At 37.5% G+C, this 26,267-nt stretch overlaps 1 protein-coding gene across 4 annotated transcripts in view; it reads left to right on the top strand.

Annotated features, from left to right (window-relative positions):
• EDA (ectodysplasin A) overlaps nucleotides 1-26,267 on the top strand; it is a 354,958-nt gene that overhangs the window by 248,522 nt on the left and 80,169 nt on the right. For all 4 annotated transcript variants that reach the window (XM_028167173.2, XM_028167174.2, XM_057538254.1 and 1 more), the window contains exon 2: nucleotides 7,046-7,151. In XM_028167173.2, coding sequence (XP_028022974.1) covers nucleotides 7,046-7,151 — 106 coding nt within the window. The remainder of the gene's footprint in view (nucleotides 1-7,045; nucleotides 7,152-26,267) is intronic.

Below are 26,267 nucleotides of genomic sequence, written 5' to 3' on the forward strand. Positions count from 1 at the left end.
TCGATCTTTGCCTCCATTCTTATTTCGAAGTCCTGGATCATCTTCACTCTCATTATTCTGAATTGTTTTTCTGGAAGGTTGCCTATCTCCACTTCATTTAGTTGTTTTTCTGGGGTTTTATTTTGTTCCTTCATCTGGTATATAGCCCTCTGGCTTTTCATCTTGTGCATGTTTCTGTGAATGTCAGTATTTACAATTTTTATGTCTTCTTCTTGGATTGATCCCTTGATCATTATGTAGTGTCCTTGTTTGTCCCTTGTAATTGTCTTTATTTTAAACTCTATTTTGTCTGATATGAGAATTGGTACTCCAGCTTTCTTTTGATTTTCATTTGCATGGAATATCTTTTTCCATCCCCTCAGTTTGAGTCTGTATGTGTCCGTAGGTCTGAAGTGGGTGTCTTGTAGACAGCATATATTTGGGTCTTGTTTTTGTATGCATTCAGCCAGTCTATGTCTTTTGGTTGGAGTATTTGATACATTTACATGTAAGGTAATTATGGATATATATGTTCCTATTACTATTTTCTTAATTGTTTTGGGTTTTTTATTGTAGGTCTTTTCCTTCTCTTCTTAATAAAAATTTATTTATTTTGTCTTATTTTTATTTTTTGGCTGCATTGGGTATTTGTTGCTGCGCACAGGCCTTCTCTAGTGGCGGTGAGTGGGCGCAACTCTTGATTTGGTGCACAGGCTTCTCATTTTGGTGGCTTCTCTTGCTGTGGAGCATGGTCCCTAGGCACTCGGGCTTCTGTAGTTGTTCCTCACAAGCTCTATAGTGCAGGCTCAATAGTTGTGGTGCATGGGCTTATTTGCTCTGTGCCATGTGGTTTCTTCCTGGACCAGGGCTCGGACCCATGTCCCCTGCATTGGCAGGCAGACTCCTAACCATTGCACCACCAGGGAAGTCCTCCTTTTCCTTCTCTTGTGTTTCCTGTGCAGAGAAGTTCCTTTAGCATTTGTTGTAAAGCTGTTTTGGTGCTGCTGAATTCTCTTAGCTTTTGCTTGTCTGTAAACGTTTTAATTTCTCTGTCAAATCTGAATGAGATCCTTGGTGGGTAGAGTAATCTTGGTTGTAGGTTTTCCATTTCATCACTTTAAATATGTCCTGCCACTCCCTTCTGGCTTGCAGAGTTTCTGCTGAAAGATCAGCTGTTAACCTTATGGGAGTTCCCTTGTATGTTATTTGTTGTTTTTCCCTTGCTGCTTTTAATATTTTTTCTTTGTATTTAATTTTTGATAGTTTGTTTAATATATGTCTTGGCATGTTTCTCCTTGGATTTATCCTGTATGGGATTCTCTGTGCTTCCTGGACTTGATTAACTATTTCCTTTCCCATATTAGGGAAATTTTCAACTATAATCTCTTCAAATATTTTCTCTGTCCCTTTCTTTTTCTCTTCTTCTTCTGGGACCCCTATAATTTGAATGTTGTTGCGTTTAATATTGTCCCAGAGGTCTCTGAGACTGTCCTCATTTCTTTTCATTCTTTTTTCTTTATTCTGCTCTGCAGTATTTATTTCCACTATTTTATCTTCCAGGTCACTTATCCGTTCTTCTGCCTCAATTTTTCTGCTATTGATTCCTTCTAGAGAATATTTCATTTCATTTATTGTGTTGTTCATCATTGTTTGTTTGCTCTTTAGTTCTTCTAGGTCCTTGTTAAACATTGCTTGTATTTTCTCCATTCTATTTCCAAGAGTTTGTATCATCTTTACTATCCTTACTCTGAATTCTTTTTCAGGTAGACTGCCTATTTCCTCTTCATTTGTTTGGTCTGGTGGATTTTTACCTTGCTCCTTCATCTGCTGTGTGTTTCTCTGTCTTCTCATTTTGCTTAACTTACTGTGTTTGGGGTGTCCTTTTCACAGGCTTCAGGTTCATAGTTTCCTGTTGTTTTTGGTGTCTGCCCCCAGTGGGTAAGGTTGGTTCAGTGGGTTGTGTAGGCTTCCTGGTGGAGGGGACTGGTGCCTGTATTCTGGTGGATAAAGGTAAATCTTGTCTTTCTGATGGGCAGCACCACGTCTTGTGGTCTGTTTTGGGGTGCCTGTGACTTTATTATGATTTTAGGCATACTCTCTGCTGATAGGTGGGTTTGTGTTCCTGTCTTGCTAGTTGTTTGGCATAGGGTGTCCAGCACTGGAGCTTTCTGGTCGTTGGGTGGAGCTGGGTCTTAGCATTGAGATGGCGATCTCTTGGAGAGCTTTCGCTGTTTGATATTACATGGAGCCAGGTGGTCTCTGGTGGACCAATGTCCTGAACTCAGCTCTCCCACCTCAGAGGCACAGGCCTGACACCGGCCGGCGCACCAACAGCCTGTCATCCACACGGCTCAGAAGAAAAGGGATAAAAAAAAGAAGGAAAGAAAGGAAAAAATAAAATAAAATAAATTTATTAAAATAAAAAATAAATTATTAAAAATAAAAAATAATTTTAAGTAATTTTTTAAAAAGGAGAAAAAAAATGGTCAGACAGAACCTTAGGACAAATAGTAAAAGCAAAGCTATACAGATGAAATCACACAAAGAAGCAGCATGCACATACAAACTCACAAAAAGAGAAAAAGGAAAAATATATATATATCCTTTGGGAAGTCTGAGGTCTTCTGCCAGCGTTCAATAGGTGTTCTGTAGGAGTTGTTCCACATGTAGATGTATTTCTGATGTATCTGTGGGAAGGAAGGTGATCGCCACGTCTTACTCCTCCACCATCTTGAAGGTCTCCCCCAGTCACTGATTTTTGTCTTTACCATTATACTACACAAAGGTTAGTTTTCCCTCCTATCTCTAATTGAGACTCAAATAAGATCACTGTGTGTAGGGATCCTCTTTCAGTTTAAGCAGTGTTTTGTGTTTTTTTTCAATGAGAAAATAGAAACTATGTTCTATTCAAAGCATTTTCATATACAGGCAGTCCCCTTCTAATGAACACTTGACTTATGAATGTCCCATACTCATCAACAGCCTCTCTGAAAGGACTTTAAGCTACTCCTACTACCCATGGAAGCTGGAGTTGTTTTTTCCATCTGCAGGAGTTGGTTTCTCCCTCAGCTCTCCTGGGAGCCTGAGTTTTCACAAGCTCCCATGAGACCTTTTGGAACAATTAATATGTGAGCACATTCTCCTACTGCTGCTGCCAGGACACAAGAAGGTGCTGGTGACCCTGCCACGAATCCCCATAGGAGCTGAGCCCATGAAGGAACACAAAGAGTATAAAAATTCTGGAATTCTGGTTGGTGATGGTGGGGAGGTTCTCCATTTGTGCTTCAAAATTCCTTTCCCCTAGAAATAGCATTATACTATAATAACATACCTATGTAAAACTCAGTTCTCCGAGTGACTCACTTATCCAGACCACAGCCAGGAATAAGCAGTAAACAAATGGCCTCTAAGCCACCAGAGAATATGCATCTTACTTATTGGAAAAGCCATTCAAAAACACACTGACTGCCTCTTTATTCTGTTTGTACATGATTCTAATTAGTTTTAATGAGATGTGAGATGTCAAGCCTATAAGAGGTTATAAGCAGCAAATTTGAAGAGACTAGAAAAGATGTTATAAGTAGATGAAGTGAAATCTGTTAGTTGACAGCAAGGTAAGAGACCAAAAAAGCAATAAAAAGAAGTTTAAGAACTCATAAGCCAACCACAATGAGAAACTCCTTCACATCCAGAAGCATGGTTAAAATGGAAAATTGACAACACCAAGCGTAGTGAAGATGCAGAGCAGTGGATTGCTCACACATTACCAGTGGAAGTAGAAAAAGGTACAGTCACTGGAAAATAGTTTGACAGTTCCCTTACAGTAAATACTTACCATATAGCCCAGAGGTTCCACTCCTAGGTGTTTACCCAAGAAAAATGAAGACATATATCCCCTCAAAGACTCATACTCATATCACCTTTATTCATAATAGCCCCAAACTGGAAATAACCCAAATGTCCCTCAAAAGGCAAATGCATTAAAAAGTTATAGTATATCCGTACAATTAAATACTACTCAGGAAGAAAAAGGAATGAACTACTGATACTCACAACAACGTGAATGAGTCTCACAGACATTGTGCTGAGGGAAAGAAGCAACACAAAAATCATATAAACATATTGTAAGATCCCATTTATATGAGGTTCTAGAATTGGAAAAACTAAGCTATGGTGATAGAATCAGAACAGCGGTTGCCTGAGGTTGGAGTAGCACTGAAGAATGACTGGAAGGGACACAAGGGAAAATTCTGGGGTGATGGTAATGTTCCATATCTTGATTTGGGTGGTGGTTACAAAGGTGTGTATTTTTCAAACTGTATGCTTAAAATGTGTGCACTTTATTGTATGTAAATTTTAGCTAAAATTTTCATAAAGTACATAATTTACAAAGGGAGAAAATCCTTCAGAGGACCCCTCTGCTACAGGGTAAAATCTTAATTCCTTAACATGATCTGGCCTTTGTTTAATGTCTCTTGGCTCATTCCTTACCATTCCTCCCCAACTCCTACCACTTACTTTATGCTACTTGTATTTCCAAAAACTGCTTCTCTATTTCCTCTGAACCTTGAAGCACAATGCTCCCTTTGCCTGGAATTCCTTTTCATTTTCTCATTCATCACTAAATCCTCAATATCCTTCAGGACTCACAGAGGTAGCACCTCCTCCAAAAAGCCTTGTCCACTCCCGGTCTGTATTAGGTACTTTTCCTCTTCCTCCCAGAGAACTTTATGCTTCTCTCTAACAAAGCATGTATTACTCTGTAATGTAAGTGTAACTTAAAAAAACCCTCAAAACCATAGTGGGCTGGTGCCATTTAATGTACAGGCAGATAGTCTTCTACATATTCAGTAAACCCTGAGTGAAATCATATATTGTAGACTAATTTCTATCCAAAATAGCTGAAGTGAGTTTCAGCACTCAAATTTATCATGAAAACTCTTCTATCCAGAATTACCTGTTCTTCTAGAGTTGCAAATGATTGAGATTTTAGTGTAAATAGCAGTTTGGGATTATATTATTACTAGTATGATAGCTTATTTATATTGTGGGTTAAGTAACTTTCTATGGGCTTTATCTGGAAACCTAGCCAGACTTTATTATGTTGATTCTACAGGAAAGTGCATTTTACATTCCAGTCAAGTGACAAAAACACTGCTCAGTTGAACCATGTGAAATTGCTGATATTCAACCATTTTTGACATACTAAAATGGCAGTTTCATATGATTCAACCTAAATATTTTTAAATACAACCCTATGCCAAGTTGGAGATTGTTAATTATGTATTTAATACGTGAATATAATCTGTAAGATGCTAATCTTGTATATTAAGGCTATTGGGTATAATTGTTTTACATAAACAGTAAATCACAGGATTTTCAAGAAAGTTTGTGTAGAATGTTAAGGCTTACTTGAGTTCTACCCATCCTTTTTCCAATTAATCACAGATGCAGCAGACACGAGGATATTCTGGAATTGTTTATTTTTTGAACCAACAATAGGGTGAAAATGCAGTTTCATTTCTTCTTTTTAACCTCCAAACTATCTAACCAGTCTATTTTTAATATTAATTTTAATTACAATAATAGCTAACATTTATTGAGTGCATATTACATGCTGGGTACTGTACAAACCCAACTACTTTATGAGCAAAGTACTATTATTGTCCCTATTTACAGATGAGGAAATTAAAGCTTAAGTACCTTGCCCAAGGTTACACAGCTATAAGTGGCAGAGTCGGGTTTGGAATCACTTTCAGTCCTACTACTCTGTCCACTGTTTACCTCAGGCACATTTTTTTTAACCACAAGTAAGCACTCATGCTGAAAAATTATGATTCAATTCAGCAAGTATATATTTAAGCTGTGATTATCATTAGTGATACCAGGCCCATTCACATATGAAATATGTTGTATAATTATGAGAGACTATCATAAGACAGTAGAGGACTAAGTACCAAAATGCTGTAAGAGTTCTGTTGGAATCTAGGAAAGGGAGAGAATAATTGTGCGCTTTGTCATTATTAACTCCCAGAAGAGCATTGGCATAAATGGTACCATCCAATCATAATTGGATGCACAGCATTCTGGGAACAAGCCAAAAGTTCAGCATAAATAGGAATGTGGAAAAGTCATGGATGTATATAATAATGAAGTCCAAGAGGGAGTAGCAAGCCCAAGTCTAATTCTGGGCAGACATCAGTAGTATGTAAGGGAAGTTAAAAATCTATGACTGGGCTCTCTGAACCCCAGAACTATACTGACAAGTAGGACTGAATTATTACTCATTAGGTATTTGGGGCAGATGAGAGGAGGGCAGAAGAGATTAACCAAAATTTCGTGCCTACATTTTTGGGATAATAATGGTATCAAAAATAAAAGAATTTGTGCAGTGGAAGGGAGGATGGGCTCAGGCTTTAGACACTCTGAATTTATTTTATTGGAAGTATAGTTGATTTACAATGTTGTGTTAGTTTCAGGTGTACAGCACAGCGATTCAGATGAAAATATATATATATATATTCGTTTTCAAACTCTTTTCCCTCATAGATTATTACAAAATATTTATAGTTCCCTGTGCTATACAGCAAGTCCGTGTTGTTTACCTATTCTATACACAGTAGTGAGTATATGTTAATCCCAAACTCCTAATTTATCCCTCCCCCTCTTTCCCCTTTGGTAACCATAAATTTGTTTTCTATGTCTGTGGGTCTGTTTCTGGTTTGTAAATAAGTTCATTTGTATCTTTTTTTTAGATTCCACATATAAGCAATACTATATGATATTTATCTTTGTCTAGCTTACTTCACTTAGTATGATAATCTCTAGGTCCATCCATGTTTCTGCAAATGGCAATGTTTCATTTTTTATGGCTAATATTCAATTGTATATTCCATATATATATATATATATATATATATATATATATACACACTACATCTTTATCCATTCATCTTAAACACTCTGAATTTAAGGTGAAGGCAGACTGTCTACAGAAAGCCAGTTTTTTATGTTGGCTATAGTTGACTGGGGTCAACCTTTGACTTATCTACTTGTTATTTTTCAGATGGCCCTTCTGAATTTCTTCATCCCTGAAGAAAAGTCATACTCTGAAGAGGAGAGTAGGCGTGTTCGCCGCAATAAAAGAAGCAAAAGCAGTGAAGGAGCAGATGGTAAGTCTATTTGGGTGATCCTTTATCACATATCAGTTGATGAGAGTACCATTCTGAGAACTACCTTTTCTAGTGTACTTCACAATCTCCTATATTTTCCACAGACGCAAGGTCACAGAAGGTTTTTCCAGCTTAACCTACCTAACCTACTCTTTTGACATAGAATTGACTATACAAGTATCCTGTCTCCTCCAACCCCAGTACCTTTAGTCCTTTCACAGTATGTCTGATAGCCATGGTAGCATTTGTACCTCTCAAGATCACCCTCCATAAGGACTTCATCTCTCCTGGGGACATCCTATATCTACTAAGACCACCAAGAGGATTCAGTCCTATTCTTGGAATTGACAGAGTATTGTGCCATGGTGGCACTTACATGATATGTTAAATCCAATGATAATTATGTCATTGTTGGTGTCAGCTACCATGCCTCTAGAACTCATCTGTAAGTTTCTTGAGGGCAGGGATTCATTTCTCTTTGTGAAGCTCCAGAATCTAACCTAGTATCTAGCAAATTGTTGGTGTTTGTAATGTAAGTTGGTAATGTTGATTGCTCCTTCAGCTAGGTTATGATGTACCATGAAAACCATCCCTATTGAAGGTGAAACAGATTTGAGTTAACTAGCAATGCATTTTGTGGGGCATAACAAAATGTTGAGGTAGCTCCTGGGCAGGGTCTTTGAATCGCTCTATTTTAACATCATTCTGTCAATTGACAGAATGCTACCTCTTTAGAGTAGGAGTTTGTAGAATGCATAGCTATGGGCTGTTGTAAAGCCATCTGGATTCAAAGACAGCACATGGCTGGCTAAATCTGCTAAAGATATATGTTCTGGAGGGCTACAAAGCAATGTGGCTTTATGAAGGTGAAAATGAGATTTTTTTAAAGCTGACATTTGTCAATGTAAGTAAGGGCCAGCGATGGAAGCAGTTCCAGACCGCATGAGCAATTGAAGCAATGGGGCCAGGACTTTGTCATTTGGGACAAAAAGAGGTAAAACTGGATGAAGTCTGAAAAAGAGCTCAGAAGAAGGACCTGTAATAAAGAAAAGAGAATCAGAAATAAGTAGGATGTTTTTAGTCAATGGAGGTGGCAGCAGCTTTGAGCCCTTCAATTGAGAAATAGACCAGCGGGGCCATTCTCTAGAGCAGATACTTTGCATACAATTCATGACCAAGTTCAAGCCTAGGAAATGTGGTCCATGAAGTAATAGGCACCCATTATTCATATACTGCTTGCCGCCAGTTTCCTGGAAGTCTTCAGAAAGCTATGTAGAAACTGAGAACTGAGAATCAAGGTCCCTTTCCTCTCCTTATCATCTTACTCTTTGATGCATGTAGGTCTTTCCACCTTTGACTCGTCCCCTGAACTATTCCCAGTACCACAAAATCTTTCATATTCCCTGATTGCTAAGGAAGAGAAAAGAGAGGTGGTAAGAGCAATATCACCTTCTGTAGTGGGCATGGTCTTCCCTTCCTCTCCACGGGGGAGGTCTAATAGCTTCTAAAGTTTATGTCTTCATCTGGCCTTCCAAGTTTTCTCGTAAAGAAGGCAGCTTCCTCCTCTCTCCCAAACCACTTTATCTGGATCTGGCTACTAGCATCTCTGCTACTGATTTTCCTTACAGTGTTTATTCTGTTTTGATACAAAATAGTTTTTCCCTCTGTTGAAGGCCAAAGCCTCTCATTAATTTTTAGCACTTCTTATCTAATTTCCTCCTGGTCTGATACTCTTGTCAGTCACTAGACACTAGTCAGTTTGGGCTGATGCCTAACTTCTCATGCAATCCCAGATATTTTATTTAAACGGTATAGCAGGGAGGAATCCAAGAGCCCCTTAGAGTTAGGAGAATAGAATGCTTGGGGGTTCTGGGATTTGATTAGATTTCCAGCCTTTCATCTGGGAGGCTATAGCACCATTTCTTTAGATGTGGTGGGTGCTCCAGTGATTTAGAGGGTGACAAGCCAATCCAAATCTCCTTTACTTTTGAACCATTCCTCTTACTCTGCTGAGTGTATGGTATATTTATTCAAAACATTCTTCAAATATTTACTGAGAAAATACAGCAGTTTCTATAATACTAGAATGAAAATGCCATAAGGATAATCGTGTTTATTTACTTTTACATCCTCATTGCCCAGGAAAGGACCCGGCACATAGTAGACCCTCAATAAATATTTCTTGTTGCCCTTAAAAAGCTTAACTTCCAGTGTAAAGAGACAGATAATAAACAAAATCGGTGGTGGTAAGTGTTGTGGAGAAAAATATACCAGGGCAAGAGGGAGAGAACATGATGAAGTGTGCTGTAAGGTGATCAGGGAAGGTCCCTCTAATAAGGGAACATTTGAGAAGGGACCTGAATGAAATGAAGGTGTGAGCCATGTGAATATCTGGACCGGGGGCAGGGAAAGGAGGAGAGAAGAAACAGTAAATACAAATGCTCTGAAGTAGATGAATGCTTGATATGTTCCAGAAAGATCACTGTGGCTGGGAGCAGAGTGAGCAAGAAGGAGAAGGAAGGAGATGAGATCAGAGGGGGAAGTCAAATTTAGAGCCTTGTTGTAGACCAAGCTAAGGACTCTGACCTTCACCCTGCATGAGATGGGGAACCATTGGAGAATTTTGAGGAGAGGCGTGACAGGACCTGACTTATGTTGTAAGAGAATCCCTCTGGCTGCTGCAGAGAGAAAGGACAGAAGCAGAAAGATGTGTAGGGGAGTGTAACAATAACCCAGGCAAGAGATGATGGTAGTTTAGACCAGGATGGAGGCAATGGGGGTGGGTGGGGTGGAGTGGTCAGGTTGTGGACAGATCTTTGAAGGAATAGCTGACAGGATTTGGAGGTTCACTAGATAAGGGGTATGAAAGAGAAAACCAAAGATGACCCCACAGTTTTGAACCTAAGGAACTAGACTAGTAGATTTGCCATTTCTGAGATGGAGAAACAGGAGAAGAGGAATGTAAAGGGGTGTAAAGAAGGAATCAAGAATTCAGTTAGGCACGCTAAGTTTGAGGTGTCTACTAGGCACCAAGTATATATGTTAAAGAGGCAGCTGGGTATATAAATCTACACCGTATATCAAGACAGTGTGTCTCAAGACAATGAGCTGACTCTGTTTTATAAGAATAAAGAACTTCTCATTGAAGAAGTGAGTCAATCTATAAACCATATGAACAGAGTAAGAGGTTGGATGGGATAGGTAAATCAGAGGGGGGTGAGTTAAGGCCAAAACAAAAAAGCCTATTAGGTGTTGTTTCTAAATCCACAAGTTACTTGATATATTATAATAAAAATTTAGCTATCCAGGGACTTCCCTGGTGGCGCAGTGGTTTAGAATCCGCCTGCCAATGCAGGGGACACGGGTTCGAGCCTGGGTCTGGGAAGATCCCACATGCCATGGAGCAACTAAGCCCGTGTGCCACAACTACTGAGCCTGTGCTCTAGAGCCTGCGAGCCACAACTACTGAAGCCCGCGCACCTAGAGCCCATGCTCCCCAAAAAGAGAAGCCATCGCAATGAGAAGCCCGCACACCGCAACGAAGAGTAGCCCGCACTCACCACAACTAGAGAAAGCCCGTGCGCAGCAATGAAGACCCAACACAGCCAAAAATAAATAAATAAATTTATTTTTTTTAAAAAAATTTACCTATCCAGCTCAGGTTTGCATCACAAATATCAAAAAAAAAAAAAAAAAGTCATTTACCTTGAACATTTAAGAGCCTGACAGGGATTTCAGGAAGAAAACATTTTTCAAAGGTCAAAAATAGAGATGAGGGGTGTGGGGTGGTAAAAAAAAAAATAGAGATAAGTTTAAAAAGAGAGCAGGAAAATCAGTTCTAATTCCTTGTATAATTTTTTGATGTTACTATCCTTTAATTTCACTTCTCAAAAGTTTATTTTATTGTCATTTAACAAGACTTCTAGGCACTACCAGCAGTATAATGATGAATAAGACCCTCAGAGAAGCTTACATTTTAAGGAGGGAGCAGGTACATTTATTGGCAACAGGTAAAAATTAAGCCAAGGTAGGGTGGTGAAGCTGAGTCCTAGAGTTTTACCTTACACAGTACATAGAAGACACTCAAACATTTGTTAAATGAATAACAAAACAAGCAAATGGGCAGGGGGTGTAAGGAGTCTAGATTTTTTTCTGTCTAGGAACTATAGGCATTAAGCTTGATGATCTTCACTAATCCCTGTGGGAGAAAAAAAGTCTTAACAAATGGTTCATTCACACTTAGGAAAAGCAAGGGACGTCGGGATCCTTAGGAACCTGCATAGGTTCACCAAGAATAAATCAGACTGTTTTCCTGTTTTCACCAGACTACTAAACTAGTTGCTTAGGGGCATAACATAGACATAGTCTACCTTTTTTTAAATTTATTTTTTATTGAGGTATAGTTGATTTACAATGTTGTGTTAGTTTCAGGTGTACAGCAAAGTGATCTAGTTTTATATATATATGTGATATTTATACACATATATAAATAATATTTATATATATATATATATATATATATATATATACTCTTTTGAAGATTCTTTTCCCATATAGGTTATTACAAAATATTCAGTATAGTTCCCTGTGCTATACAGTAAGTCCTTGTTTTTTATCTATTTTATACATAGTAGTGTGTATATGTTACTCCCAAATTCCTAATTTATCCCTCCCCCCACATTTCGCCTTTGGTAACCATAACACATAGTCCATCTTGCCTTAAAAAAATGTCAGTGGCTATATCCAGGTCATACCCAATTTTTCTGACCCACCATTCAAGAAATGATTGGATTCATCTAATTTTCTTCCTTTGGATTACTCTATAAATGAAGGCATTGACTAGGAAGCAGGAGTCCCAAACACAGGGTTAGTTTTCCTCCAGTATAAATCGTGGCACTTTATAACTTTAAGAAAATGCGTGAGATCTTTTTCTTTACTACATCTCTATCTTAAATTTACTGCTCCTGTTTTGAGTTGGCCAAAAGTAATTGATATCAGCTTTAAGTTCATTTTTGCTAATTATATGAGGCCTTTCGCATATTGTTGTTCTGCAAGGAAAGCACGATCCCTTCATTGAAGGTGTTGTGAGTCACGACAGTTCCAAAAATCTGTGCCAGGATTTCAAGCTGAGATCCATCTTTGTGATATGTTTCTGAAGTAATAATAGTTCTAGGTGGCTTGCTTAAACATCTCTTGCTGGGTACTCCAGAAATCTGCAGAATGTAATTTTCTAGTTAGAATGAAATGTAGAATATATTCAGAGGGTCAGGAGGTCTTAGAAGCAGATAACGTGAATCCAGAATTCCCACAGAGATAGTGTCCATATTTTATAAATATTATTGTAAAACCATCTGTTCTCTTCCTGTAGGAGCATTTTCAGAAATCAGGCACAATATTAATATCTCTCCATACCCACCATCCCCCCATATTTCTGTCCTAGTAAGAGAATATAAATAAAAGTGCAACATTGTGTAATAGAAAAGGTATTAGATTGAGTCACAATTTCTGGATCCTGATCCTGATGTTACTGCCACCTTATCAAGCATGTGGCCTTAGAGTAGTGACATCCCTCTGAGCCTCAGTTTCCTTAGCTATAAATGCGAATAATTAGGCTTGCTTACCTCATGCAGTCATTGTAATAATCAAAAGTGTTAATGTATGCAAAAGCTTCAGAAATTAGCAGCTATTAGTAAATTCTCTCTGGAAAATGAACATAGTAGCATGGTCTCCGAGGCATTTTAGGCACTCATATTCATTAAATTATGAATAACCACTCTAATGTCTACAGAGGTACTCTCTTTCAGACAGACTGTCCTTTTTTGTACTCACTGATACTATCGAAACCCATAGAAAGAAGACGCCAAGCCTCAAGTTATGGCCTACCTCATCACAAGAAATGATCACATCTGTACACTTCCATGTCACTCTCTTACTCTGGCTGTCTGGCTGTGTATATGTGTCTCTTTTTTCAGTATCTCTTCTTTGTAGTTTTCTTTACCTTTGGACAGATCAAGAAAAACTTAGTATTCATTTTTGGTATTATAAAAGAGTAAAGGGAAAAAACAAATAAGATTGAAATATATCCTTTGTCCTTCGTTTCTTAAAAATAATAATGGAATAAGACTTAGCCAGCATTAAGTTGATACAGATGAAAATGAAAGACTATGATCTCAAAGAAACAGACTTCTGCCTATACAAATATTAACTAGAGTTAAGAAGTGCCCTCATTCTAGTACGGCTCTTGTATTTACTGCTTTGTAGTGAGCCATCACTGTGCTACTATCAAATGAGAGAGATGAAAATCGTTTTGAGAACAGATAGAGTGTCAGGGACTTGTTCACAAGACAAAATTAAAGGTTTTGAAGGTTTGCCGTGTGTGTAGACTTGAAGAGGATTGTTGATTTCAGCTGTACAGTCCCCAAGGTTGCCTACTGGTCATGGAAGCCAACAGCTTAAGTACCCACAGCACAACACTCTGGAAAGTGGCTTTATATCAAATAAGATATTAAGTAAGCTAAAATGTCTTAGCTTGCTCATACTCCAAAATGCACTTTAAAGTTATATTTTCATTCGTGGAACTAGCCTTGCAGTAAATTATCTCAACAGGCTTTCATCACTGACACTCGGTTAACAATCAGTTTTAGAATACTAACTACTCGTAAGACGTTGTATCAGGCTCTGTAGTTGGTACAGCTACCAAACTCCTGTCCTTAGCATTGAAGTCCTAAAGTGAACTGGGTATAGAGGTTAGTTAAAGATTAGGCTGCTTAAAAATATTTATGAGACATTTTTACTTACCAAAATAATACATACCCATTATAACAAACATAAGCAATATAGCATCATGTAAGGTAAAGTGTGAACATGCCCCACTAGAAAAATGCTGTAAACGTAAGATATCTTTGAGGAATATCTTACTTGCCTAAAGGAGGTCATAGGTCCAGCTGACCTGAAGTTCTCGAAAGGTACTTCTGGTCCTCCTCACTCTTAAATTCCTTCTAGTTATTTGTTTCTCAATATTAGAAAAAATTATGAACTCTAGGCCAGGAGACCAGGATTCTAGTCCCAACTCTGCCATTAGTAGTTATACTAGTAATGACCTTCAAGTCTTTTACTTCTACTTAGCTTTTTCTAAAGGTTAGACTAGAATCACTGATTTTCAACTCAGGTTTAAGAGATTCAACATTATCTAAGGAGTTCGTTCAAGGTATACACACTCCTGGAAATTCTGACCACTGCACCCCATTAAGAAGACGACTGTTACTGATGAGATTATATCATATCCTTCAGATATGTTAGAGTAAGAAAAGATGTTGAACTCCTAGAATAGACGGTCCAATTGTTATAATTTGCTCCTAACTATTCCTGATTTCTATAATATAATGATAATAGCTAGGGTTGTTTTAACCAATTAGATGATGTCTGGATGATTAAATACTCAGGGTTTCAGTTTGGATGGTCAAATGAGCCTTTTCATTAGCGTCCCTGAAAAGGCTCAGTAAGGATTAAGAGCACACATTTGGTTTCAAGAAGATGTGTAGGCAGAAGACTCCTGTTGGCTCTGTAGTATAGTACTCATGCAAACTCACCTTACTCTAGATTCTACCCCTTGACCTGCAGGGCCTCTTCTGTCTCACAGGTGAGGAGCTACTACAACTTCCTTTTTGTTCATTTATTCATTTAATAAGTGTTTATTAAGTACCAACTAGTTATTGGATATATGTTTATTGATCACTATTTAGAACACTAGGGACCCACTGGTGAACAAGATAAGACCCTACCCTCATCAAACTCACAGGTGGATGTTTTTGTATAGTATAGTAAGTGGTATAATAGGATAAGCAAAGGGTACTTGGGATACATCAGCATCTGATCTAGACCCAGGAGATCTGTGAAGGTCTCCTAATGGGGGTAATATCTGAGCTGCAACCTGACCAATGCTAAAGAGTTACCCTAGTGAAGATTTGAGGGAAGGGTAAACCAGGCAGAGAGAACGTACATGTTGGAAGGCTTAGAGTAAAGGGGAGCTTGGCTCATTTGAGGAACCAAAAGAAGTTAGTACGGTTAGTGTAGATTTCTAAAGGAGAAGTGATAATAAATGAGCTCTCCAACAGGGGCCAAATCATGCAGGGCCTTGGCATCCATTTTATGGAACATAGAAACTATCCTAAAGACAATGGGCAAGCACAGGATCAGTGTCAAGAATAGATCATATCTACAAAACAGAAACAGACTCATAGACATAGAGATCAGGCTTGTGGTTGACAAGGGGCGGGGAGGGAGAGGGATGGACTGGGAGCTTGGGGTTGGTACACGCCAACTATTATATATAGGACAGATAAACAACAAGGTCCTACTGTATAGCACAGGGGACTATATTCAATATACTGTGATAAACCATATTGGAAAAGAATATAAAAAAAGAATGTCTATATATGTATAACTGAGTCACTTTGCTGTACAGCAGAGATTGGTACAACATTGGAAATCAACTATACTTCAATAAAATTTTTTAATTAAAAATAAAATAAAATAAATAAAATATGCTGATATGTCATTTTTCTACCCATAGCCCAAATACAATAGCAAAAATTTTATAATGCAATAATATCCTATGCTAATTAGGTGGGGAAACCCATGTATTTGTGGAAAGAAAATAAATTGGGTGTTTTTCCAGCTTTATTGAAGTACAACTGCCAAATAAAAATTGTATATATTTAAGGTGTACGATGTAATTTTTTTTTTGAAAATAACTTAGTTTTGTTTATTATAGAACATTATTGTTCATGACTGTATCCTCAGCACAGGGTTGACACACAGTCGGTTCTCAAAAAATACTGTTTGTATAAATGAATGAGTAAAAAGAGATAATGTTCTTTTTTTTAATTTTTTAATTTAATTTTATTTCTTTTTATACAGCAGGTTCTTATTACTCATCAATTTTATACACATCAGTGTATACAGGTCAATCCCAATCGCCCAATTCATCACACCACCCTGCCCACCCCCTGCCGCTTTACCCACTTGGTGTCCATACATTTGTTCTCTACATCAGTGTCTCAATTTCTGCCTTGCAAACTGGTTCATCTGTACCATTTTTCTAGGTTCCACATATATGCGTTAATATACGATATTTGTTTTTCTCTTTCTGACTTACTTCACTCTGTATGACAGACTCTAGATCCATCCACGTCTCAACAAATGACCCAATTCCATTCCTTTTTATGGCTGAGTAATATTCCATTGTATATATGTACCACATCTTCTTTATCCATTCATCTGTCGATGGGCATTTAGGTTGCTTCCATGACCTGGCTATTGTAAATAATGCAGCAATGAACATTGGGGTGCATGTGTCTTTTTGAATTACCATTTTCTCTGGGTATATGCCCAGTAGTGGGATTGCTGGATCATATGGTAATTCTATTTTTAGTTTTTTAAGGAACCTCCATACTGTTCTCCATAGTGGCTGTATCAATTTACATTCCCACCAACAGTACAAGAGGTTCCCTTTTCTCCACACCCTCTGCAGCATTTGTTGTTTATAGATTTTCTGATAGTGCCCATTCTAACTGGTGTGAGGTGATACCTCATTGTAGTTTTGATTTGCATTTCTCTAATAATTAGTGATGTTGAGCAGCTTTTCATGTGCTTCTTGGCCATCTGTGTGTCTTCTTTGGAGAAATGTCTATTTAGGTCTTCTGCCCATTTTTGGATTGGGTTGTTTGTTTCTTTAATATTGACCTGTATGAGCTGTTTATATATTTTGGAGATTAATCCTTTGTCCGTTGATTCATTTGCAAATATTTTCTCCCATTCTGAGGGTTGTCTTTTCGTCTTCTTTATGGTTTCCTTTGCTGTGCAAAAGCTTTTAAGTTTCATTAGGTCCCATTTGTTTATTTTTGTTTTTATTTCCATTACTCTAGGAGGAGGATCAAAAAAGATCTTGCTGTGATTTATGTCAAAGAGTGTTCTTCCTATGTTTTCCTCTAAGAGTTTTATAGTGTCCGGTCTTACATTTAGGTCTCTAATCCATTTTGAGTTTATTTTTGTGTATGGTGTTAGGGAGTGTTCTAATTTCATTCTTTTGCATGTAGCTGTCCAGTTTTCCCATCACCACGTATTGAAAAGGCTGTCTTTTCTCCATTGTATATCCTTGCCTCCTTTGTCATAGATTAGTTGACCATAGGTGCGTGGGTTTATCTCTGGGCTTTCTATCTTGTTCCATTGATCTATGTTTCTGTTTTTGTGCCAGTACCATATTGTCTTGATTACTGTAGCTTTGTAGTATAGTCTGAAGTCAGGGAGTCTGATTCTTCCAGCTCCCTGTTTTCCCCTCAAGACTGCTTTGGCTATTTGGGGTCTTTTGTGTCTCCATACAAATTTTAAGATTTTTTGTTCTAGTTCTGTAAAAAATGCCATTGGTAATTTGATAGGGATTGCATTGAATCTGTAGACTGCTTTGGGTAGTATAGTCATTTTCACAAGACTGATTCTTCCAACCCAAGAACATGGTATATCTCTCCATCTGTTGGTATCATCTTTAATTTCTTTCATCAGTGTCTTATAGTTTTCTTCATACAGGTCTTTTGTCTCCCTAGGTAGGTTTATTCCTAGGTATTTTATTCTTTTTGTTGCAATGGTAAATGGGAGTTTTTCCTTAATTCCTCTTTTAGATTTTTCATCATTAGTGTATAGGAATGCAAGAGATGTCTGTGCATTAATTTTGTATCCTGCAACTTTACCAATTTAATTGATTAGCTCTAGTAGTTTTCTGGTGGCATCTTTAGGATTCTCTATGTATAGTATCATGTCATCTGCAAACAGTGACAGTTTTACTTCTTCTTTTCCAATTTGGATTCTTTTTATTTGTTTTCCTTCTCTGATTGCCGTGGCTAGGACTTCCAAAACTATGTTGAATAATAGTGGCAAGAGTGGACATACTAGTCTCGTTCTTGATCTTAGAGGAAATGCTTTCAGTTTTTCACCATTGAGAATGATGTTTGCTGTGGGTTTGTCATATATGGCCTTTATTATGTTGAGGTAGTTTCCCTCTATGCCCACTTTCTGGAGAGTTATCATAAATGGGTATTGAATTTTGTCAAAAGCTTTTTCTGCATCTATTGAGATGATCATATGGTTTTTATTCTTCAATTTGTTAATATGGTGTATCACATTGATTGATTTGCATATATTGAAGAATCCTTGCATCCCTGGGATAAATCCTGCTTGGTCATGGTGTATGATCCTTTTAATGTGTTGTTGGATTCTCTTTGCTAGTATTTTGTTGAGGATTTTTGCATCTATGTTCATCAGTGATATTGGTCTGTAATTTTCTTTTTTTGTAGTATCTTTGTCTGGTTTTGGTATCAGGGTGATGGTGGCCTCATAGAATGAGTTTGGGAGTGTTCTTCCTCCGCAAATTTTTGAAAGAGTTTGAGAAGGATGGGTGTTAACTCTTCTCTAAATGTTTGATAGAATTCACCTGTGAAGCCATCTGGTCTTGGACTTTTGTTTGTTGGAGGATTTTTAATCACAATTTCAATTTCATTACTTGTGATTGGTCTGTTCATATTTTCTATTTCTTCCTGGTTCAGTCTTGGAAGGTTATACCTTTCTAAGAATTTGTCCATTTCTTCCAGCTTGTCCATTTTATTGGCATAGAGTTGCTTGTAGTAGTCTATTAGGATGCTTTGTATTTCTGCAGTGTCTGTTGTAACTTCTTCTTTTTCATTTCTAATTTTATTGATTTGAGTCCTCTCCCTCTTTTTTTGATGAGTCTGGCTAATGGTTTATCAATTTTGTTTATCTTTTCAAAGAACCAGCTTTTAGTTTTATTGATCTTTGCTATTGTTTTCTTTGTTTCTATTTCATTTATTTCTGCTCTGATCTTTATGATTTCTTTCCTTCTGCTAACTTTGGGTTTTGTTTGTTCTTCTTTCTCTAGTTCCTTCAGGTGTAAGGTTAGATTGTTTCTTTGAGATTTTTCTTCTTTCTTGAGGTAGGCTTGTATAGCTATAAACTTCCCTCTTAGAACTGCTATTGCTGCATCCCATAGGTTTTGGATCATCGTGTTTTCATTGTCATTTGTCTCTAGGTATTTTTTGATTTCCTCTTTGATTTCTTCAGTGATCTCTTGGTTATTCAGTAACGTATTGTTTAGCCTCCATGTGTTTGTGTTTTTTATGTTTTTTTCCCTGTAATTGATTTCTAATCTCATAGCGTTGTGGTCAGAAAAGATGCTTGATATGATTTTAATTTTCTTAAATTTACTGAGGCTTGATTTGTGACCCAAGATGTGATCTATCCTGGAGAATGTTCTGTGCGCACTTGAGAAGAAACTGTAATCTGCTGTTTTTGGATGGAATGTCCTATAAATATCAATTAAATCTATCTGGTCTATTGTGTCATTTAAAGCTTCTGTTTCCTTATTTATTTTCATTTTGGATGATCTGTCCATTGGTGTAAGTGAGGTGTTAAAATCCCCCACTATTATTGTGTTACTGTCTATTTCCTCTTTTATAGCTGTTAGCAGTTGCCTTATATATTGAGGTGCTCCTATGTTGGGTGCATATATATTTATAATTGTTATATCTTCTTCTTGGATTGATCCCTTGATCATTATGTAGTGTCCTTCCTTGTCTCTTGTAACATTCTTTATTTTAAAGTCTATTTTATCTGATATGAGTATAGCTACTCCAGCTTTCTTTTGATTTCCATTTGCATGGAATATCTTTTTCCATCCCCTCACTTTCAGTCTGTATGTGTCCCTAGGTCTGAAATGGGTCTCTTGTAGACAGCATATATATGGGTCTTGGTTTTGTATCCATTCAGCAAGCCTGTGTCTTTTGGTTGGAGCATTCAATCCATCCACGTTTAAGGTAATTATCGATATGTATGTTCCTATGACCATTTTCTTAATTGTTTTGGGTTTGTTTTTGTAGGTCCTTTTCTTCTCTTGTGTTTCCCACTTAGAGAAGTTCCTTTAGCATTTGTTGTAGAGCTGGTTTGGTGGTGCTGAATTCTCTTAGCTGTTGCTTGTCTGTAAACCTTTTGATTTCTCCATCGAATCTGAATGAGATCCTTGCCGAATCTGAATGAGATCCTTGCCTGGAAGAGTAATCTTGGTTGTAGGTTCTTCCCTTTCATCACTTTAAGTACATCATGCCACTCCTTTCTGGCTTGTAGAGTTTCTGCTGAGAAATCAGCTGTTGTCATTATGGGAGTTCCCTTGTATGTTATTTGTCGTTTTTCCCTTGCTGCTTTCAATAATTTTTCTTTGTCTTTAATTTTTGCCAATTTGATTACTATGTGTCTCAGCATGTTTCTCCTTAGGTTTATCCTGTATGGGACTTGCTGTGCTTCCTGGACTTGGGTGGCTATTTCCTTTCCCATGTTAGGGAAGTTTTCGACTATAATCTCTTCAAATATTTTCTCTGGTCCTTTCTCTCTCTCTTCTCCTTCTGGGACCCCTATAATGCATATGTCGTTGTGTTTAATGTTGTCCCAGAGGTGTCTTAGGCTGTCTTCATTTCTTTTCATTCTTTTTTTTTTATTCTGTTCCACAGCAGTGAATTCCACCATTCTGTCTTCCAGGTCACTTATCCATTCTTCTGCCTCAGTTATTCTGCGATTGATTCCTTCTAGTGTAGTGTTCGTTTCAGTTATTGTATTGTTCATCTCTGTTAGTTTGTTCTATAATTCTTCTAGGTCTTTGTTAAACATTTCTTGCGTCTTCTTGATCTTTGCCTCCATTCTTATTTCGAAGTCCTGGATCATCTTCACTCTCATTATTCTGAATTCTTTTTCTGGAAGGTTGCCTATCTCCACTTCATTTATTTGTTCTTCTGGGGTTTTATCTTGTTCCTTCATCTGGTACATAGCCCTCTGCCTTTTCATCTTGTCTATCTTTCTGTGAATGTGGTTTTTGTTCCACAGGCTGCAGGATTGTAGTTCTTCTTGCTTCTGCTGTCTGCCCTCTGGTGGATGAGGCTATCTAAGAGGCTTGTGTAAGTTTCCTGATGTGAGGGACTGGTGGTGGGTAGAGCTGACTGTTGCTCTGGTGGGCAGAGCTCAGTAAAACTTTAATCTGCTTGACTGTTGATGGGTGGGGCTGGGTTCCCTCCTTGTTGGTTGTTTAGTTACGTCTTCTTGTTTCTGCTGTCTGCCGTGTATGATGTGATATTTTGATATACATATACTTTGTGAAATAGTTACCACAATCAAGCTAATTAACATTTCCATCACCTGACATAGTTCCCCTTTTTTTGTGGTGAGAACACCTAGTCTCTTAGCAAATTTCAATTATAGAATAGAGTATTGTTAACTATAGTCACCATGCTATGCATTCGATCTCCAGAACTTGCTCGCCTGCATAACTGAATCTTTGTACCATTTGATCAACACCCCCCCACCACCATTTCCTCTACCCCGCAGCTCCTGGCAACCACCTCCTCTGTGTGTGTGTGTGGGTGTGTGTGTGTGTGCGTTTATCACATTTTCTTTCTTCATTCGTCTGTTGATGGATACTTACATTGTTTCCATATCTTGGCTATTGTGAATAATGCTGCAATGAATATGAGAGTGCAGATATCTCTTTAAGATACTAATTTCATTTCCTTTGTATATACACCCAGAAGTTGGATTGCTGGATCATATGGCATTTCTATTTTTAATTTTTGAAGAACCTACGTTCCGTTTTGCATAATGGCTATACTGATTTGCATTCCTGTCAACAATGTACAAGTGGTCCCTTTTCTCCACACCCTCATCAACGCTTGTTGTCTCTTGTCCATTTGATAATAGCCATCCTAACAGATATGAGGTGACATCTCATTGTGCTTTTTGACTTACATGTCCTTGATAATTAGTAATGTTGAGCATTTTCTCATATATCATTTAGCTATTTGTATGTCTTCATTAGAAAACCATCTATTCAGATCCTGTGCCCATATTTTAATCAGGTATGTATGTATGTATGTATGTATGTGTGTATGTATGTATGTATTTGCTATTGGGTTGTTTGAATTCCTTACATATTTTGGATACTAACCCCTTATCAGATACGTGGTTTGCAAATATTTTCTCCCATTTTATAGGTGGTGTCTTCACTCTGTTGATTGTTTCCTTTTTTGTGCAGAAGATTTTAGTGTGATACTATCCCACTTGCCTTGTTTTTGTTGCCTGTGGGTTTTTTTAAAATAAATTTATTTTATTTATTTATTTTTGGCTTCATTGGGTCTTCGTTGCTGTGCGTGGGCTTCTCATTGCCGTGGCTTCCCTTGTTGCAGAGCACAGGCTCTAGGTGCATGGGCTTCGGTAGTTGTAGCACTCGGGCTCAGTAGTTGTGCCTCACAGGCTCTAGAGTGCAGGTACAGTAGTTGTGGTGCATGGGCTTAGTTGTTCCGCAGCATGTGGGATCTTCCCAGAATAGGGCTTGCACCCTTGTCCCCTGCATTGGCAGGTGGATTCTTAACCACTGCGCCACTAGGGAAGCCCTGCCTGTGGTTTTGAGGTCATATCCAAAAAATCATTGCCCAGAGCAATGTCAAGAAGTTTTTCCCCTGTATTTTCTTCTAGTAGTTTTACAATTCCAGGTCTGTATTTAAGGCTTTAATCCAGTTTGAGGGGTTTGTTGTATACACTATGAGATAAGGGTCCAATTTCATTCTTCTGCATGTGATATCCAGTTTTCCCAGCACCACTTATTGAAGAGGCTATTCTTTCTTCCTCTGTGCTCTTGGCACCCTTGTCAAAAATCAGTAGCCCATAAATGCAAGGATTTATTTCCAAGCTCTCTATTCTGTTCCATTGATCTATATGCCTGCTTTTTTGCCAGGCCCATACTGTTTTGATTACTATAACTTTGTAATGTATTTTGAAATCAGTACATGTAATGCCTCCAGCTTTGTTCTTTTTGCTTAAGATTGCTTGGGCTATTTGGGGTCTTTTGTGGTTCCATATAAATTTTATGATTGTTTTTTCTATTTCTGTGGAAAATGTCATTGGATTTTTGATAGGGATTGTATGGAATCTAAAAATGGATTTGGGTAATATGGACATTTTAACAATACCAGTTCTTCTAATACATTTTTTGTGTGTCTTTTTCAATTTCTTTCATCAGTGTTTTGCACTTTTTAATGTACAGCTATTTCACTTCCTTGGCTAAATTTATCCCTAAGTATTTCATTCTTTTTGATGCTGTTGTAAATGGGATCTTTGTCTTGATTTCTTTTTTTGGATAATTCCTTGTTAGTGTGTAGAAACACAATTGATTTTTGTATGTTGATTTTGTATCCTGCAACTTTACTGAACTCGTTTATTATTTCTAACAGGTTTTTGGTGGAGTCTAAGGTTTTCTATATATAGGAACATACCATCTGCAAACAGAATCAATTTTTCTTTTTTCTTTCCAATTTGGATGCCTTTTATTTCTTTTTCTTGCCTACTTGCTCGACTATAGGACTTCAAGTACTGTGTTGAGAATGGGCATCCTATCTTGTTCCTGATCTTAGAGGAAAGGCTTTCAACTTTTCACTGTTAAATATGATTTTAGCTGTGGGCTTGTTGTATATGGCCCTTATTAAGTTGAGATGCATTCCTTCTATACCTAATTTGTGAAGAGTTTTTTTATCAGAAAAGATGTTGAATTTTGTCAAATGCTTTCTGCATCTTTTGAGATGATCATATGATTTTTATCTTTCATTCTGTTAATGTGATGTATCACACTTGAGAATATAAGTTGTTTCACCCATTTTTGGATATTAATCCAACTTTCTAGTAAAATTAAACATTAGAATACCTTTGATACAGTTTTGGGAATTTATCCTACATGTATAACAATACCACTACATAGGTCAAATATATATAAGGATGTTTATTATAGCACTGTTTTAGTGGCAAAAGAGGAATAACCCTAATCTCTATGAATAAGGAAATGGTTGATTGACTAAATTGTGACATAGCCATTAATATTGAATATTATACAGCTATTAAAAGGAATGAATTAGAGTTTTATAGATGGATCTGAAAGAATAGGCATATTCTTTTGCTGCAAGTTTCAGAGTAATGTGTATAATACTGTCACATTTTCATTGAAAAGGGAAAGATTTTTACCATATGACCCAGCAATCCCACTACTGGGCATATATCCTGAGAAAACCATAGGTCAAAAAGATACATGCACCACAATGTTCATTGCAGCACTATTTACAATAGCCAACACATGGAAGCAACCTAGATGTACACCGACAGATGAATGGATGAAGAAGATGTGGCACATATATACAATGGAATATTACTCAGCCATAAAAAGGAATGATGTTGAGTTATTTGTAATGAGGTGGATGGACCTAGAGTCTGTCATACATAGTGAAGTAAGTCAGAAAGAGAAAAACAAATACCATATGCTAATGCACATATATGGAATCTAAAAAAAAACGGTACTGATGAACCTAGTAGCAGAGCAGGAATAAAGACACAGATGTAGAGAACAGACTTGAGGACACAGGGAGGGAGGGGAAGCTGGGACAAAGTGAGAGAGGAGCATTGAAGTATATACACTACCAAATGTAAAATGGATGGCTAGTGGGCCATCAGCAAGGAGATCAGCTCGATGCTTTGTGACGACCTAGAGGGGTGGGATAGGGAGGGTGGGAGGGAAGCTCAAAAGGGAGGGGATATGGTGATATATGTATACATATAGCTGATTCACTTTGTTGTGCAGCAGAAACTAACACAACGTTGTAAAGCAATTATATTCCAATAAAGATTTAAAAAAAGAGACAGAAAGATTTTTAAACCCTAAGAATGTTTATAGCTATATAGTTATAGCTATAGATATATAGATAATTATGTAGAAACAGTGGTGGGAAGCAGAGGCACCGAGTGAATTAATGATTACCTCAGGTAGAAGGAGGTTGGATGGGAAAGCGAGAACTGTTTAGTGATTCTTTGTACAGTTCTGAATTGTTTGACTTCTTACAGTAAGCATGTGTTACTGTAATTTATTTTTAAAATGTAACAGGAAAAATTGTATAAAATGGGGAGAAAAATGGACTGGAAAGGGCATGAGGGAGACAAAGAAGGCAGTTAGAAGGCTGCTGCAATGATACACATAAGAGATGACGGTGGCTAGATTAACGTAGCTGCAATGGAGACTGACGTAGACAGATTTAGTTAGTAGGTAGAAAAAATTAAGACCGGTGATTTGATTGAGGGGAGAAAAAGAGGAGCCAAGGAAGCCACCCAGGTTTCTGGCAAGGTGCTGTACTATTTACTGAGATAATGATCCGAGTAGGAAAATGTGTGGTTTTAGACAGGTTAAGTGTCAGGTACCTATGGGCAATTCAAGAGGAGAAAACCTGTAAACAGTTGGAGATATGTATCTGAAGCTCAGGAAAAATATCTGGACTGGAAATATAGATATGGAGATCATTAGCTATGTTAAGACTCTCTCAGTTACAAGTGACAGATAGCTGGCCTAAACTGGATTAAGGGTTTTTTTTTTGGTTTTTCGTTTTGTTTTGTTTTGTTTTGTTTTAAAGAGGGCATAGGATTTATTGGCCCATTTCTAACTATAAAGTCTGTGACAAAGTTGGCTTAAAACATGGCTGAATCTTGGAGCTCAAATGATGTCATCAGTACTTTCTCAGTTCTGCTTCCCTTTATATTGGCCTTATTCTTCAGGCAGGTTCTCCCTATAGGTGGCATAAATAGCTACTAGCAGCTCTAGGCTTACATTTTACCAATTTAGCAAGCCTAATGGAAGAAGTGTGTCTCATCCATCCATTGAATTCAGTAAGAAGTTTGTTGTTGGCAACACTGGTCAGGGCAGTTTGAGTAAAGTAATAGGGACAGAAGGACTGAGAATCAAGTCACAAGAGTAAGTAGAAAATAGCAAATATAAATGAAAGGGAGGGAGAGAATAGCTAGAGATTCATTAACCATCTACTATGTGCAAGGCACTGTATTATATTACACCCAGGGATACACAAATGGGTAAGATAAGGTTCCTTAGTCCTGGAAGCACATTGTTTTCATAAGAGAGAATCTTATAAATACTTTCCAGAGGTGGTAAGTACTTATATGGAGGTGTGATAAGATTACAGTGGAAGC

This window comes from Balaenoptera acutorostrata, chromosome X (assembly GCF_949987535.1).
Source record: "Balaenoptera acutorostrata chromosome X, mBalAcu1.1, whole genome shotgun sequence".
In the NCBI taxonomy this organism is placed as follows: Eukaryota; Metazoa; Chordata; class Mammalia; order Artiodactyla; family Balaenopteridae; genus Balaenoptera; species Balaenoptera acutorostrata.